The sequence below is a fragment of the Phoenix dactylifera genome, chromosome 9 (genome assembly GCF_051530095.1).
Source record: "Phoenix dactylifera cultivar Ajwa chromosome 9, Ajwa_hap1_PhDact_Kaust_v1.1, whole genome shotgun sequence".
NCBI classification, from domain to species: domain Eukaryota; kingdom Viridiplantae; phylum Streptophyta; class Magnoliopsida; order Arecales; family Arecaceae; genus Phoenix; species Phoenix dactylifera.
In genome coordinates, this window is record NC_143198.1 from 468,417 (window position 1) to 484,582 (window position 16,166).

Here is a 16,166-nt window from a genome sequence, read left to right on the forward strand (position 1 = left end):
AGAGGTAGACTTTTATCTCTCCGACCCCACCTCTTTCTTAAAGCTATTTAATTTCTTATTCAAAATATAGGGAGCAACAGCCAATAAAATTTAGGCCCATGTCCCCCCAAATTGATTGCGACTGCCCTAGAAACACCTCCTCAATGCCTCAAGGCCCTAAGCCAGACCCAGAAGAAAGAGGAAGGAAACGCCTCCTGAGGGCAAGCATTTCGACTCAAACTCATCGAGTACTTCAAAACCTGGCGTGCCCCTCTTTTTTTTATTTTTTCTCGTTTTTGTTTTACAAGCCTGTCTCTCTTTTTCAAAAAGGCTCACTTCCCACGCTACCGAATTGATTATATGTATATATATGAAACAAGAAAGCGGAGAAAAATTGTAATGATAAGTCCTCCTAACCTATCACTCCCCCTCCCTTCTTCTTTCAACCAAATCCACAGTCCAACCCCTTAAAAAAATCCACCAAACCCCGCCCTCCGATGCCCCCCCCGCGGCGACGGAGTCTCGGCCGAGGCCACCCGCCAAGAAGCGAAGAGCCAATAAAACGTAGTCGTAGCTGAAGAGATTGAAACGGAGAGGGCATGGGGAATAGTTGCGTGTGCTTCGGAGGGAGCGTGGAGGACGAGGAGGAACGGCGGTGGCGGAGGAAGCGGGAGCGGGAGAAGCGGCGGCAGCGGCCACGGCGGCCGAACCCCTTCTCCGAGGACCCGGTGGGATCGCCGTCGCCGATCCAGGTCCTCAAGGACGTGGTCCCCCTCGGCCACCACCGAAGCCGGATCGGCGACAAGTACGTCCTCGGGCGCGAGCTCGGCCGCGGCGAGTTCGGCGTCACCTACTTGTGTACGGACAAGGAGACGAGGGAGCAGCTGGCGTGCAAGTCGATCTCGAAGCGGAAGCTCCGGACGGCGGTGGACGTGGAGGACGTCCGGCGGGAGGTGGCGATCATGTCGACGCTCCCGGACCACCCAAACGTCGTCCGGCTCCGCGCCGCCTACGAGGACGCCGAGGCGGTGCACCTCGTGATGGAGCTCTGCGAGGGCGGGGAGCTCTTCGACCGGATCGTGGCGAGGGGGCACTACAGCGAGCGCGCCGCGGCTGCGGTCGCCCGGACGGTGGCCGAGGTCGTGAAGATGTGCCATGAGAATGGGGTCATGCACCGGGACCTCAAGCCGGAGAATTTCCTCTATGCTAATAAGAAGGAGAACTCGCCGCTCAAGGCCATCGATTTCGGCCTCTCCATTTTCTTCCGGCCAGGTGCGGTGCTGTTGCTACTTTTGGTTGCCAACTGCTTCTTTTGTCGCGATGCTGAAAATTTGTTGAATGCGAGCAGGGGAGAGGTTTTCCGAGATCGTGGGGAGCCCCTACTACATGGCGCCGGAGGTGTTGAAGAGGAGCTATGGGCCGGAGGTGGATATTTGGAGCGCCGGTGTGATCTTGTACATCTTGCTGTGCGGGGTTCCGCCATTCTGGGCTGGTAGTGTAATAACATAGCTTTTATGATGTTATTATAGTTGTTGCGTAACTTTTGATTGATCCTTTTTGGGGTTATATTTGGATTGTAGAGACTGAGAAGGGGGTCGCCCAGGCGATTCTCCGAGGGGTGATAGATTTCCAAAGGGAGCCATGGCCTCAAATTTCAGAGAGCGCAAAGAGTCTTGTTAGGCAGATGCTAGAGCCGGATCCGAAGCGGCGGTTCACTGCTCAGCAAGTGCTTGGTAAGTAAATCTGTCGGGCATAGTTATAAAATTGCACTATCTTGCTTTTTTGCTGTCCCAGATGTGCTCTAAAAGAATTTCTTATGAACTCCTCAATCATGGCTGTAATCCTGACACATAATCATGTTCATTGCTTTTGACAAAATGTTAATTAGTGCATCATGTCATTTCAATGTTAGCTGATCATACAAAAGGATTGATCAGAACTTGAATTAGTTTAAGCTAACCCTTGTGATTGGGTGGTTTGAGTAAGTTTAAAGTCACAAAATATTTGATGACGGATGATGCCCACCATGACAACACACTGATTGTTAGGCTGGGTGATTAAGAGATCTATTTACATGATGGCGTAGTGACGTTAGAGAGCCAAACTATGATATATATGTCCTTGTAATGAGAATTTACAGGGAACCAATAATTCAGCAATCAAGCATAGCAACATGAGGGAGCTCCTCCCTCATATATGGCTTGTAGATTGTGAAAGAGTAATGAACACGAGTATCTTCAATCCCAAAAAAATAGTAAGTAGGTCTTGCCATCATGACTCATTGGAAACCAAGACCTTGAGGTAGGAAACCATCAAGGTATGTTTGATGTCATAAGGTTGTAACCCTTACTTTGTAGTTTATGATTAACATGGGAAGGATGTCCGCTAGACCTAGGGAATTCCATGGAAAGTGACATGAGGGCAAGAATTTTGTACCCTGGGTTCTTGAATCACCCAACCATGAAATTGAAATAGTGACATCATTGATATCGAGCGTGAAGTTATTGATATGGTATTATCTTATTCGTAAAATAGCAAACAAAAAGCATTTCATTTTGGTGTTTGATAGCAACACTACAAACACAAACATGAGTACAATATTATTTATTTCATATCTAGCATTACTACCATATAATCTCATCCTTCTCATGTTCTTATATTTTTTTACCATTTTCCTACATGCAGTCCAAAAATCAGGTATTTGGGTCTATGTATCTAAGAAAACTGGAAAAGGTCTGATAGATACTTGGGCTAACTTGGCCGGCTTAGGGAAGGACCGCCTTTCTTGGTTGTAAGTGAAGGCTTAGCTATTCCAGGTTTTATGGACCAGTGGAATCATTTCATATCCTCAATAACCTATATTTCTCCTAAATATTGTAGGCATTGACTCCTAAAAGCATGATAAGGTATTTTGAGTATGACCCTCCCCTTCCATTTCTTGGTAGGGATGACTTTTTGCAGATTTAAAAATGGATCTATAGAGTTAGTCACGGATGCATATGTATTTTGTACCATGAGGGTGGATAAATTACACAACACAATCTACTTTTTACATTTTTCATAGTAACCAAAAATCCATGAAAAATAAGCATATTTTGAATCAGCTTAAATGTACTTTTAACTGATAGATGTTCACCTAGGCTAGTTCGATAACTGAGCCTTAAAGAAAGAGAACTTGAAAAAAAAGGGGAAAAAGAGGTGGGGGGTGGGGTGGGGTGGGGGGGGGGGGATCGGCAGCAGAAACTGCAAATTTTGTTTGTTTTGGTAAAAGGGGGAAAAAAAACTGCTGTTTGGTTGTTTGGCATGGTCAGAAGTCACTATATATCAGTCTATATTGCTGTATCAAGGCAGTATGTTATTATACATGGAGATAAATACGAACATGATGCTATATCGACTAATAATGAAGCATGCCTCTGTACTGTATTATCTTGTATCAAAGGGACATGCACATACAGTAATACATTATACATATGAGTGCTGGTTTCTTGAGATCAGTTGCCAAAGCTCCAAGAAAAGAAAGAACTTTCCATGATGCATTGCAAGGTGTATTTGAATCAATAGCCCTTCAAAATATTAAGGAAGGAATCTTGATGCTGAGGCCTCAGAGGATTTTATGTAGTGTGATATTCAATAAAGAAAGGAACTTGAATGCCTCACATCATTTTTATTGATGACCTAAAATGCTAATATGAAGGCCCTGCTTTTGCCATGTATCATTTAGTAACTAAATAAAGAAAGAACAAGAAACCATCCAGATATTTTATCTTTGTTTTTTTTTTATACATGCAAACCTATGGATATAATATTGGAACTTTTAGATTTTCTGCACCGGCATTTGACTACATGGACAACTAATCAACTAATTTATGGTATACCTCTGTACTGTATTATCTTGTATCAAAGGGACATGCACATACAGTAATACATTATACATATGAGTGCTGGTTTCTTAAGATCAGTTGCCAAAGCTCCAAGAAAAGAAAGAACTTTCCATGATGCATTGCAAGGTGTATTTGAATCAATAGCCCTTCAAAATATTAAGGAAGGAATCTTGATGCTGAGGCCTCAGAGGATTTTACGTAGTGTGATATTCAATAAAGAAAGGAACTTGAATGCCTCACATCATTTTTATTGATGACCTAAAATGCTAATATGAAGGCCCTGCTTTTGCCATGTATCATTTAGTAACTAAATAAAGAAAGAACAAGAAACCATCCAGATATTTTATCTTTGTTTTTTTTTAATACATGCAAACCTATGGATATAATATTGGAACTTTTAGATTTTCTGCACCGGCATTTGACTACATGGACAACTAATCAACTAATTTATGGTATACCTCTGTACTGTATTATCTTGTATCAAAGGGACATGCACATACAGTAATACATTATACATATGAGTGCTGGTTTCTTGAGATCAGTTGCCAAAGCTCCAAGAAAAGAAAGAACTTTCCATGATGCATTGCAAGGTGTATTTGAATCAATAGCCCTCAAAATATTAAGGAAGGAATCTTGATGCTGAGGCCTCAGAGGATTTTACGTAGTGCGATATTCAATAAAGAAAGGAACTTGAATGCCTCACATCATTTTTATTGATGACCTAAAATGCTAATATGAAGGCCCTGCTTTTGCCATGTATCATTTAGTAACTAAATAAAGAAAAAACAAGAAACTATCCAGATATTTTATTTTTGTTTTTTTTTATACATGCAAACCTATGGATATAATATTGGAACTTTTAGATTTTCTGCACCAGCATTTGACTACATGGACAACTAATCAACTAATTTATGGCATACATTTATGAGTAAGGCTTAAGTGTGATTTAGAGGCAACCACTCAAAAAATAGTACTAATTTAGTATATTGCTACTTATAAACTAAGTGTCAGCATGTAATAATGATGGCTGGCCCTTTATAACCTAGACAAAGATCAAAAGCATAATTATGGCCACTCGAAGGAAAATGGAATAGAAACTTGCAGCCTAAGATTCAGGCTATTCAATCTAAACTTTTCGGGGGTGCTTGGTTGCGGAATAAGTGGAGGGATACCCCTCTCCTCTTGTCGGGGGACATCCTTACCAAACACCAAAAAGGGTCACAGAATAGAGGGTCATACCATGTGGGGGTATAAATAGGCCCACATGGTATAAGTCTATTCTACCAAAATGGTGGAATAAACTTATACCGCAAAATAGGTTTGCTCCTATTCCCCTCAATTACCATTTTTCCCTTATCCACACAATAAACTCTCAAAAAAAGGAGGGGCTAATTTAGTTTTTGCAACAAAATACAAATTATCATGAACTTCAATGCATATTAAATATATCTTATTTCCTTTACTTATTCCAGCTAAGGTTCGTCAAATCGGTACCAGTTGCTATATTGGTTGGTGATTGGTTTGGTACGTATCGGACTGTCCCAGAGCGTATCGAAACAGGAAGGATATGGAGGGAGAAGGAGAAGGGGGAGAGGAAGGAGAGAGAGGGAGAGAGGTCCAGTCGATGGGGAGCTTGGAGAAGAGGGAGAGGGGGGAGAGGGAGAGGGAGGGGGGAGAGACCGGATCCATCGACGAGGAGCTTTGAGAGCTCCATATGGATCTGAGGAGCTTTGAGAGCTCCATATTTGGTGAAGGGACCCCAAGAGAGAGAGAGGGAGGGAGAGAGAGAGGGAAAGAGATAGATCGGATCCATCGATGGAGAGCTTCAAGAGCTCCGGATCTAGCGATAGAGACCTTGAGAGAGGGAGAAAGGAAAAGAGATGAGGGAGAGAGACTCACCGGCAATAGGGCAAGAGCTTTACGGGAACAAGGGTTTCGAACAAGGGAGAGACGTCTCGAAGGGGTTTTGAAAGAAGGCTCTATTTATACTGATTCGAAAGGGTGAACCATGCTAGGAACTGACTAGTCTAGTACGGTACATTTTGAACTGGCCGATTCGACATGATTGAGCAATCTTTCATTCTTGCACTTATTTCTTCAATCACATGCTAAAATGCACCTATTTTACAGTATAGATCTATCTTTTCAGCATTACAAGGAATATCTCTTCCAAAATCTACTCCACAACCAAACACTCTCTTCGAATTAATTAGAGATATTTTTGGAGGATGAGCATACTAGTGTGATTAAATCGAACAACAGCTAATATCGGCAAGTAGTTAGAACCCACTGCATACATTTGGCACGTGAGATGCCATTTTTAGTAAACTTTTAAATCTTGTTTGAAATCCTTTGCCCTCATAGCATGTCCAAAATTAGAATGTCTTCCTTCCTATTATAATAAATTATCATAACCATAACTGCACAGTTTTATCCCAACTATGTCGGGTTGGTTATGCATTACTTGTGAATATGTAGTGACCCATAGTGAATTGCGATAGACTAGCCATGAACAAAAAATGAAATATTATATCTTGGTAGATAGGGTATCAAGGTAACTTATGTTTGTTGTGTTGTGATTTGGATAATTTTACGTTGTATGGCTCCTTTTAACCTATTGTACCATGAAAGTGGAGCATTCAGATGCATGTGAACCTTTTTTTTCCTTTTGAAGGTATGAACATCTAATCATTTCAAATTGTGCGTGGGTATAAGTTTTATGCTACTGCTGAGATGGCTTCTTTATTGTGTTTCAGATGCCTTTCCATACCAGCCATAATATGTCTAATGAAGTAGTTAATTTGGGGGTATTATATTATAAATGATTAATAGGAAAATATTTTTCATGAATGTAAAGGAAAAGATCCAGTGATGGCAAGTTTTGTTGTCCATCATGTGCTTTTTCACATATTCCTCTGCTTCTTTGTTTCTGCTGTATTTTTGTTTGGTTGACAGAATGATTTTCTCCTTATATTCTACCTCTTTTAGAACATTCATGGCTACATAATGCAAAGAAAGCTCCAAATGTTCCATTGGGAGATATTGTAAGAGCAAGGCTTAAACAGTTTTCGGTAATGAACAGATTCAAGAAGAAAGCTATGCGGGTTAGAATTTAAAATCATCGTGTCCTTTACCTTAATTCTGTAAATATTTTTTATAAATCCTGATCATTGACATACTTGCAGGTGATTGCTGAGCACTTGTCGATTGAAGAAGTAGAGGTCATAAGAGATATGTTTAAGCTAATGGACACAGATAACAATGGAAAGGTAACATTCGAAGAATTAAAGGCTGGCCTTCAAAAGGTTGGTTCTCAACTGGCTGAACCAGAGATGAAGATGTTGATGGAAGCAGTAAGCTCTTTGTTTGTTTAGCTATCAGGCTGCTTGTTTGAGAAAGTTTAGGATGCAAGTCTGTTTCCTTTTACTCAAGAGGTTGATACGTAATGTCTTCTTATCATGCTTCTCTCCAATCAAATTGGAGTATAGCTTTTGACTGCTTACTTTCTTTTTTAAACTTCAAGATGATGTTTATTAATGATGAAAGTTACCCATTGTAAATGTCATTCAAGAGTCTAGCTATTGCTAGGCACTATATAGGTTTCATGGTTTTTATATATTAACTTGCAGCATGAGCACGAGGTTTATGACAACCCTTATATTCTCCTACAGCACTTAAATTTTTTCATCTCCTAGAAATTTCCATTAACTTTGAAGCTGAGAGTGAATTCTGCATCTTACCAACTAGAAACCATAATTCTTTTCATTTTAATTAAAAATTAGAAAAAATTTCACATATACATCAAGTTTGAAAGTGCTTGTACATGTAATGTCATACCATATAACAAAATGTATATGCAGCTGAACCGAACAGCATGATACATGCCCATGAACCTCAGAGGATCTTGTGGCAAATTGATTTTGGTTTGCAGTGCAAAGTCTTGGTTAGTAGTATTGATATGTACTGTTAAGTTGCATAGCTTATGTGTTGATGTCAGCGATATCTAACATCAATATATAATATAATTGAACAAGTACAGTTTTATAACTGGATGAATCTGAAAAGAGCACTTCTTTCTTTTTTTGTAATTAAAGAGCATCTTTATAATCTATAATGGCACCCAATCGCGTATCAAACATTTTCTTCATCCTAAATACTTTATAAGGAACGCAATTTAACTATATTCACGATGGACAAAAATGTTCCTTGATTATGTTTGTAGGAACATATAGGGTTTGCCCTTCTCTATTTAAATGATTTGATTCAACAATCCCATTGATCCAAGGTGTTCAATAAATTGATGTGTTTTCCATATAAAAATTAATGTAAAACTAAGTGCCTCTTAGTGATTAAATTGGCGGAAATTTCCAAATCACCTATGGGCCAACGGATGAAGATTTGTACTCTGACATATGCTGTTCATTCTTCTATAGCTCAGATATAAATCCAAGATTCCCACTTGATCAATTTACTGATCTCCAAATTGGGCCTATCTATGATCAAAGAAAAGTGAGTTAAGGCCTTCTTTTTTTCTTCCATTATGTGCACCTTTTGCCTCATGAGCCTCAATTTGTATTGCATTGGAGGCTCATACTTGAGGTCTAAGTTTCACCTTCATGATTTTTTCTAGCTGATTGTGACTTGTTCCATGCACTTCAATTTTTTTTCCCCTTTCAGAGAAAACATGCACTGCAAAGCTTGGTTTGCTAAGTTAGTAAGAAGTATCTTAAGTGAGATTGGCAATTAGTGGACTATTGACATGGGATTAGAACATCTTCAATTTACTTGATGATGGTGTATTTTTTACGGTTATATGGATAGTAATGAACGACTGATCTCTTAGTTGCAATTGATCTTCATCTTTATCATCATTGTCATCATCATCTAAACCTTTTTTTGATCAAAATTTGATCAGCTAGAGTTTGCAACTTTTAAGTCAAAAGACTTCATGGAAGGATTGAGCATCTTTTTGTGACTGGGTATCAACATAAGGTCAACCATCTAAGGTTTAGAGTCCAATTCCTGGCCAACTTTTGGCATAAAGTGGCCCTCTGTGGAATCTAGGAACTTATAGGGAAACCTGCCTTATTAGTCAAAATTTAAGTTGATGCAACCATAGAAAAACCCTTCAGTATTGCCCTATGATTGGATACGCACAAGGAGTGAAGATGACAAGGTCTAATGGGAGACCTCTGTCCATACTTCATTATAGCTGAAGGGTCGAAATGGAAGAATCTCATTATTGCTGCATTTGTGAACTTAAGATATTTGTAGTGAAAGCTTGAATACAGGGGTTAAAATTTGCCCATTTTGGGAAGTTGACAAATTAATATAATTTTTAGGTGTATTATTGTATTTAGATCATTACATCTTATCACTTTTTAAATTTCTCTCTCTCAGTTGTTTTTCTTAATATAATTATGCAAGCTTGTCTCCAAAACTTTCAATCAGGCTGATGTTGATGGAAATGGTGTGTTGGACTATGGAGAATTTGTGGCTGTTATTATTCACTTACAAAGGTTATCAAATGATGGGCATCTTCGAAGAGCATTCGTTTTCTTTGATAAAGATAGCAGTGGATATATTGAACTTGATGAATTAAGGGAGGCCTTAACAGATGACTCTGGTCAAACAGATACTGAAGCGGTTGATGACATTTTACGGGAAGTCGATACAGACAAGGTTTATGTTATTGCCATTTGGCTATTTCTCAAGCTTCATCGTAATAGAACATTTCGGTGATTTATCTAACTGCATTTCTTACATGATATTTCAGGATGGTCGTATAAGTTACGAGGAATTTGTTGCTATGATGAAAGCTGGCACTGACTGGAGGAAAGCATCTCGTCAATATTCAAGGGAGAGGTTTAAAAGCCTGAGCATCAATCTTATGAAGGATGGCTCTCTGTCTATGGGCAATTAGAACAGTGGTTGATCTGCCCAACCATGTCATAATTTGCCGGAGGAGGAAATTTAACTTTTTGGTTGGTGCACAATTAGCAGTCCCAATGGTCCCGGAGAATGAGAACCGAACTAGGTTTTGTGAAGTATTTTTCATTTTTCAAGGCCAAGGCAGTGCAGTCTCCTTTGGGCCTACGACTTGGGATTGCCACTGTTGAAGAGCTGCTGTTCAGATTTCTCTGTATCAATTGATGTTGTAGAGTTGTATCTTTCTTTCTTCTATTAAACCATGCGAGTTGATTTTTTTCTTCTTCTGGTTTTTGTTAATGTTGTGCACAAATGTTGTCCCCTTTTAGTTTTAGATGACAAATACTGATAGGACATTTGGGGTTTTGTGAGCTAGCTTTGAAAACCTTCAATTGCTTGTAATTATGGTCGGTAGAGAAGCAAAAAAGAAAATCGGGTGATGCTGCTCTAGAAGTTGAGATGGTAAGACATTTGCCTTTCTGTTCCAGTCATTGCCTCATAAACCTTAACCTTTCTTATTCTCATGATCGCGTGCACTTGTGCTGTCTTTCCTTTTAAATTGTGAAAAGTTTTGGGGGTGTCTGGTTTTCAAACCTTGGTACAGCAAACTATCTAAGATATAACTGTATTGCTGCTGTAGCTTGGATCTTGGTCATTTGCCCCCATGCTACATCTAATCTTTTCCACGGTCCGCATCAATCCTTTTTTTTCAAAAAAAAAATGAGGGAAAAGGGAGCAAAGCCACCCAGAAAATTTAGTGACAGAGAGAAGAATGTTACAAAGAAAAAAAAGGAATACAAAAGAAAAGGAAAAGAAGGATAGCTGAAAGATGACAAACAATAAGAGCTTAACGTGCTATGAGTCTAATGAAGTTCGAGAGCCTGGAAGAATCGGTAAATGCTTCTGAGAAGCATGTCCCGGTCAATGGGGAGCCACCGACAATCCCTGATCCTGGATTAGGATTAATCTAACCCAAGATATTGAGTTCATGAAATGATGGGTGTGGTTTAGGCGATCTTCATTGGAATCAGTGTTTTTGCTGCATCCTGATGTCGTTTCACGTCCAACTTCGGGTTTGTGCACTATATGCATGCGCGTGCTTTGGACCCTACGTATCGGACCATTACTCTCAAAGTGGTGCATGCACGACATCTGGGTGCAACGGATCTAAACCGTACTCTGCCAGAAAGCATGGGTTATTATCAATATTCCGGCCCCACACTTTTATTTGGATGGAGCAGGCCCGTGCCAAATCGAAACCTAAGAACCGAGCCAAGATTTACGATCTCGGGATCGATATCATACTAAATTAATATATTTTTAATTTTTTTATCTTTTGCATTATGTGATATTAACAGTGGCATCCCTTCAAGCAGGATTCAAAAGCCCAAGTGACAGCAATTCACTTAATCATCGGAGCGGATGAATATATTTGGGGTGGAGAACAGAGACACTCTGACACACAAGGCTACAGGTAACAGGGGTATGGTATTTGCCTATATGTTTCATATGCATTTAATTACTAACAATTTTTAAAATACCACACCAAGGATCCTTTGCTTACCTGGTTCATATTTCTCAAAAAAAAAAAAATTAGAATACGATGACACGGTAACAAATGTTCTTCTTTTCATGCAGTATTCCGCAAAACTTTTAAAGAAGCCTGATCAGTGCAGAGCAGTTTATGCATGCTCGCATCTCTTCTGGGTTGATGATCAGGATGGAGTCAAGGACAGACAAAGGTGCAAAATGCTGAACTTGATATGAATACATGCATTTTTTTATGCTTCAACTTTGCAAGTTTGTTTGTATTAGGCTGTTGTTCATGGATCCATGTCAAAGACCAGTGCCAAGCATTTGCTTCATCCTTATCGTAATGTCCCTTTACTTATATCCCAGTTCCTGCATCAATTACCGATCTGTCACACGGGTATAGTGACACTTGGTGAACCTAAACACATTAACATGGGTACAGTGCTCACGCGCGCGTAGGACATGACCTAATTGGACATGTAAACCCGGTGCTTCTTAGACAGCATAATTCTAATGTCGTATCAGCTACCCGAATAGTGGTCTGTCATACAAACATAATGTTTATACTGATCGCATTTTTTTTATTTTTGAAAGGTAAGTAAAAAATATATCAATTCTATGATATGAGCTACATTTCTCTCTTCATCTCTAACCATGTGTTGTTCTTGGGTCCACCTTTGCTTGGATTGCAAACGCTTCTCAACAGATGGCTAATGTAACTTTCGGTAGCAGTGGATCTGTCACGTTGTTCATCTAAATACTGAACAAGTAAACTCGCAGAATCAAATCTTACACATCTTGAAAAATTGGACTATAGTTTACAGTTTTTCTGTTTTGTTTTCAGGTATCCCTACTTCTTTGAGAAAGGAAACCCACAGATCACGAGTTCTATAATTCAGGGTCTTATTGAATCGATCAATACAGAGATGCAAAGCGACAAGACAGCGTCCGATCCTTCTGCTGATGCTTTCTCTGCAAGCACATGGAGATGCATTCAGTTTCAGAAGCCAAAAGGTGGCACAATGGGAGAAAAAACCTGAGCCCATAATAGTTAGTGAGTGAGGATCTCATGAAGGGGATTGGAGGCTTTCTCGTGGTGAATTCTGAGAAGAGTCAGGATTGAAATCCACTTTGCTCTGCATTTGCTGCATGTTGAATAAGAACTTTGTACGCGAGACGTCGATTATAATGTTTCAGTCCTGCATTTTTTTTGCTTTTTTCATAGGTTGATAGTGGCACCCATCCAACTTTTGTTAGCCTGATCATGATTAAAGCTTGCTAAATCGTTTTCTTGCAGCAATATACTATACAAAGCAACCGCCTTCTTACTGAAGTTGCTTTTCTTTCTAAGTTGCATCTAAAAATGTCTCTCTTCGGCCGCCTTCCCACAGGAGCTACGAGCAGACAAAAGAATCGGGGAATTGGACGAACAACTCTAAACTCTTTGCCGGGAGTTCCTCGAGTTTTCCTTAGCAAGCCCTCGCAATACAGTGGCAGTAGCTCAAATAGCTGGGTCCCACCCACTGTTATGAATCTCAACTGCTACAATTCGAGTACGTTTCAAGGCACTGGGAGGGATTTCTTGTTGGCTTTGGCTACTCTTTCTTTTCCTCTGGACGCCTTTGCAAAAAGAAAGAGATGCTGCGTGTGGCTTTAAAAATTCCAAAGCACGCAGGATTCCTCTACACGGGTCTCCGTGGCATTCGAAGCTGCAAGACGAGGCCGAAGTGGTGGAGCCCATGGGAAGATAAAAGTCTAGTACTCTGATTTCTTGATCTCGTCTTTTTCGTTGAGTAATTGCACCAGCTAAGACACCGACCGGCCTGCGTTAGTAGATGAACGAGTCTATACATATATAATTATAGCATGAGAAGCAGGAGAGAAAGATGACCTGATAGAAATTGAAGTTGAAATTAGAACTTTCGGAAGAAAAATGGGCAGCTCTGTGGATTCGGTGATATGAGAGATCTTGACAGACAACATGTTCTTAATTTTATCAAGTTGTAAAATTTGGACTTTAATCTAAAGCCAGATATCATAATGATGGAGTATCCATCACTTCAGAAACGTGTGTGGATCATAGTAGCATTTCTCAACGCATAATTGTCTTGTGCTTTAGGTAAAATGTCTTTTTATCATCACATATAAAAGTCTCTGAAAAAATCATTTTTATTGCCAAGGAGAGAAGGTGATGGTCCGGACTTGCACGCAAGCTTACCGTCCAAACTCCAAATATCCTTCCTACTTAGCCAAACCAATCGTGGATTTCCTGCTTCTTTAATCGTAGCCGCCACCATGCTTGTCCATCACTGAATGACACGCACCTAACTTTAAGCCAGCCTCGGGGTTCACGGGCGGAGCTGGGTCCCACAAACCGAGCTCCAGATCCTCCGTCCACAGTCGAACTCACGTCTTCTCCCCGTGCGAGACAAATTCCCCAAAACCACGAATCTCCGTACGCACTCAGCGGGCCCCACCTCTTTCCTTTCCCATTTATAACTCAACCTACGCGCGCGCGTTCCGGAGTGTGCGCCGCCGTTGTATAAAAAAAAATATATATCCGTCCAAACTTAGCGAAGGTGAAGGTGGTTAAGTGAATTCAATCAAAGAGGCGGAGGTATTAGAAGACGTCCAACTGCTACTGCAAAGTATAACGTCTTTCAAATTATATATGTATTCTGAAAAATGAATTGAGCTACTAATTAAGCCATCTTTTTGCTGTTCATTATTCTAAAGATATTTTTTAAATTTATTTTGGATTTGTTCCTTTTTTTTTTATATAAAGTATTTTGTCTCTGACTCAGTAGATAGTGCTCACACGAGATTAATATGAGCTGCTAATTTTAGAAAGATTATTCTTGTCTTTGTTTATGTCTCGGATGGAACAAATCAAAAAGAGTCAACCCATGTGCCTTTTGTGGGGTGAGCAAAAAGCCTTTCCCTGGATCCTGGTATGAACTCACAAAAAAGTATTTACCCGTCGCCTGCTTCATCTGCAGAGCATCCTCTTGTTCGCAGCAAAGAGAGTAGATTCGTTCAAGCAAGCTAATCACATTCCCCTTCCTAGGGTAGGGGTAGGATAATAAATTAAAAAAAACAACCATTACGGTATATCGCCATCCACCCATGATGGGGGTGGTGAGACCCGAACCCGACCTACTCGCACCAAACTTCTCCATGGGACCCGCTCAAAGGTACACTGCCACGCGAACCACGTGGCATCTCATCAAATCAGCTGTTTCCTTTCATAACACAGAACACCTTTGCACACTAAAGGAAATCGAAGTTGCCACGCCCCATATTGCGTGGAACGAGATGGGAAAGGCTACAACAGAAATGGTCACCAAGAAGGAAACCAAGATATAATTGCATGTCAATTAACCTAGTCTGAGTGCATTCACATGTCCGAGCTGTTAATTAGTAATCAGAAAAGTGTTTGCATGATAAAAGGGGGCGTGCGTTTGCCAAGATAGGAACAGGGCAGTCCTTTTCTCGGGGACGCGAGAGAGACTCCCGAAGCGTCAAAATCCAACACGGGAGCCCGATTCAACGGTCGGCCAAACAGAAATAAATGGAAGAAGGGAATGGACTGTTGCGACCGTTGTCCGGAACCGTACCTGCATCTATACGTTAACCCCTCTTTTGCTATTATTGTTTGATTTTTCTTTTCTTAATGCCATGTTTAGTTGGAAAATATTTTTTTACTAAAATATATTTTTAAAAATAATACCAAAATATATAATATTTAAAAATAATTTGTATATATTTAATTGATTATAAGGAAGTTGCATATTTTAGAATAGCTTATTTGGGGTTAAGCATTTACTTTACTAGAAAAGTTGTTTAAAATACTTGTTATATCCTTAAAAAAAAATAATAATAACACATTCTATCTAAAAGCTTAAAGGCACTTTTAGAAAAAAAAATATATTTTCAATTTTTAGCTGGTGAAAATTGAACTTTCCCATGTCCAATATGAGTTTTTCTTTCTCATAAAATTTAAAATTCTCATTTTCATGATAAAGCAACTTTCTTGCTTTTTCTTCTTTGAAAATTCCAACCGAACATAAGGTATTTCTCTATTTTTTTCCATTGACAATACTTTTCTTCTCTTTCCGCGAACCAAAGGAGTCATTATTTCCGGTGCCTACCCAATACTAGCAAAACAAGAAAAACTTGTAAACTTTCACGTTGTTATTTTCCTAACCCTTTAACTTAAAGTAACGGTGATTTTTGTACCAAAAAAAAGTAATGATGATTTCATCTATCAAAATGGTATGTACCTTAGGATTCTGCTGAAAGGTGTTAGACTCGGGACAAACCTCCCATTGAGAAGCATTAGGTGCATCTTAAGTCCTTTTTTGATTTCATAGCTAGAAACTTTTGATCTCTCAAACTTCTAAATAGGGATTAGAAGTATTCTTCTTCTAGTGTCAATCTGTTGCTACTAGAATTCGAATAAAGAAGCTCAAGGCAATCTAAGATCGAGGAGAAGAGATGGAGTTGGTAGACTAAACTTTGAACTTGAAAGTTGAGCCGAAGAACTTGTGGAATGATGGAACTTGAGCTCAAATAAAAGGTCTCGTCTAGTATCACTTAACCGACCTGAAACTAAAAAAAAAGTCTACTTGCTAGAATTTATCCGACGGAAGATCCTTCGATGCTTAAATCAGCTGGATTCTAGAAAATAGTGGAAAGCTTGAGAGTGACTGAGTTTTGAAAGAGAGAATGAGTTCAGAACATACCTAGAGGTCCCCAAGTCATTCCCAGGGGTCAGCACCCGCTACTAAGATTGGCAAGATGCACATTAACTGCTTGGTAATGGTTCCCACATTGCACACA

At 39.7% G+C, this 16,166-nt stretch overlaps 1 protein-coding gene and 1 long non-coding RNA gene across 2 annotated transcripts; both read left to right on the top strand.

Moving 5' to 3' along the window:
• The first annotated feature begins 118 nt into the window (after positions 1-118).
• On the top strand, positions 119-10,278 carry LOC103712050 (calcium-dependent protein kinase 10-like). Its single transcript, XM_008798427.6, has 7 exons — positions 119-1,251; positions 1,328-1,471; positions 1,560-1,712; positions 6,852-6,967; positions 7,049-7,216; positions 9,315-9,545; positions 9,640-10,278. The coding sequence occupies exons 1-7, from the start codon at positions 579-581 to the stop codon at positions 9,784-9,786; spliced, it is 1,632 nt and encodes a 543-aa protein (XP_008796649.1). The 5' UTR covers positions 119-578; the 3' UTR covers positions 9,787-10,278.
• A 1,275-nt stretch (positions 10,279-11,553) lies between these two features.
• LOC148702372 (uncharacterized) lies at positions 11,554-12,653 on the top strand. The gene is made up of 2 exons (XR_015968536.2): positions 11,554-12,092; positions 12,169-12,653. It is a non-coding gene; the product is annotated as an uncharacterized LOC148702372 (long non-coding RNA).
• The last annotated feature ends 3,513 nt before the right edge of the window (positions 12,654-16,166 follow it).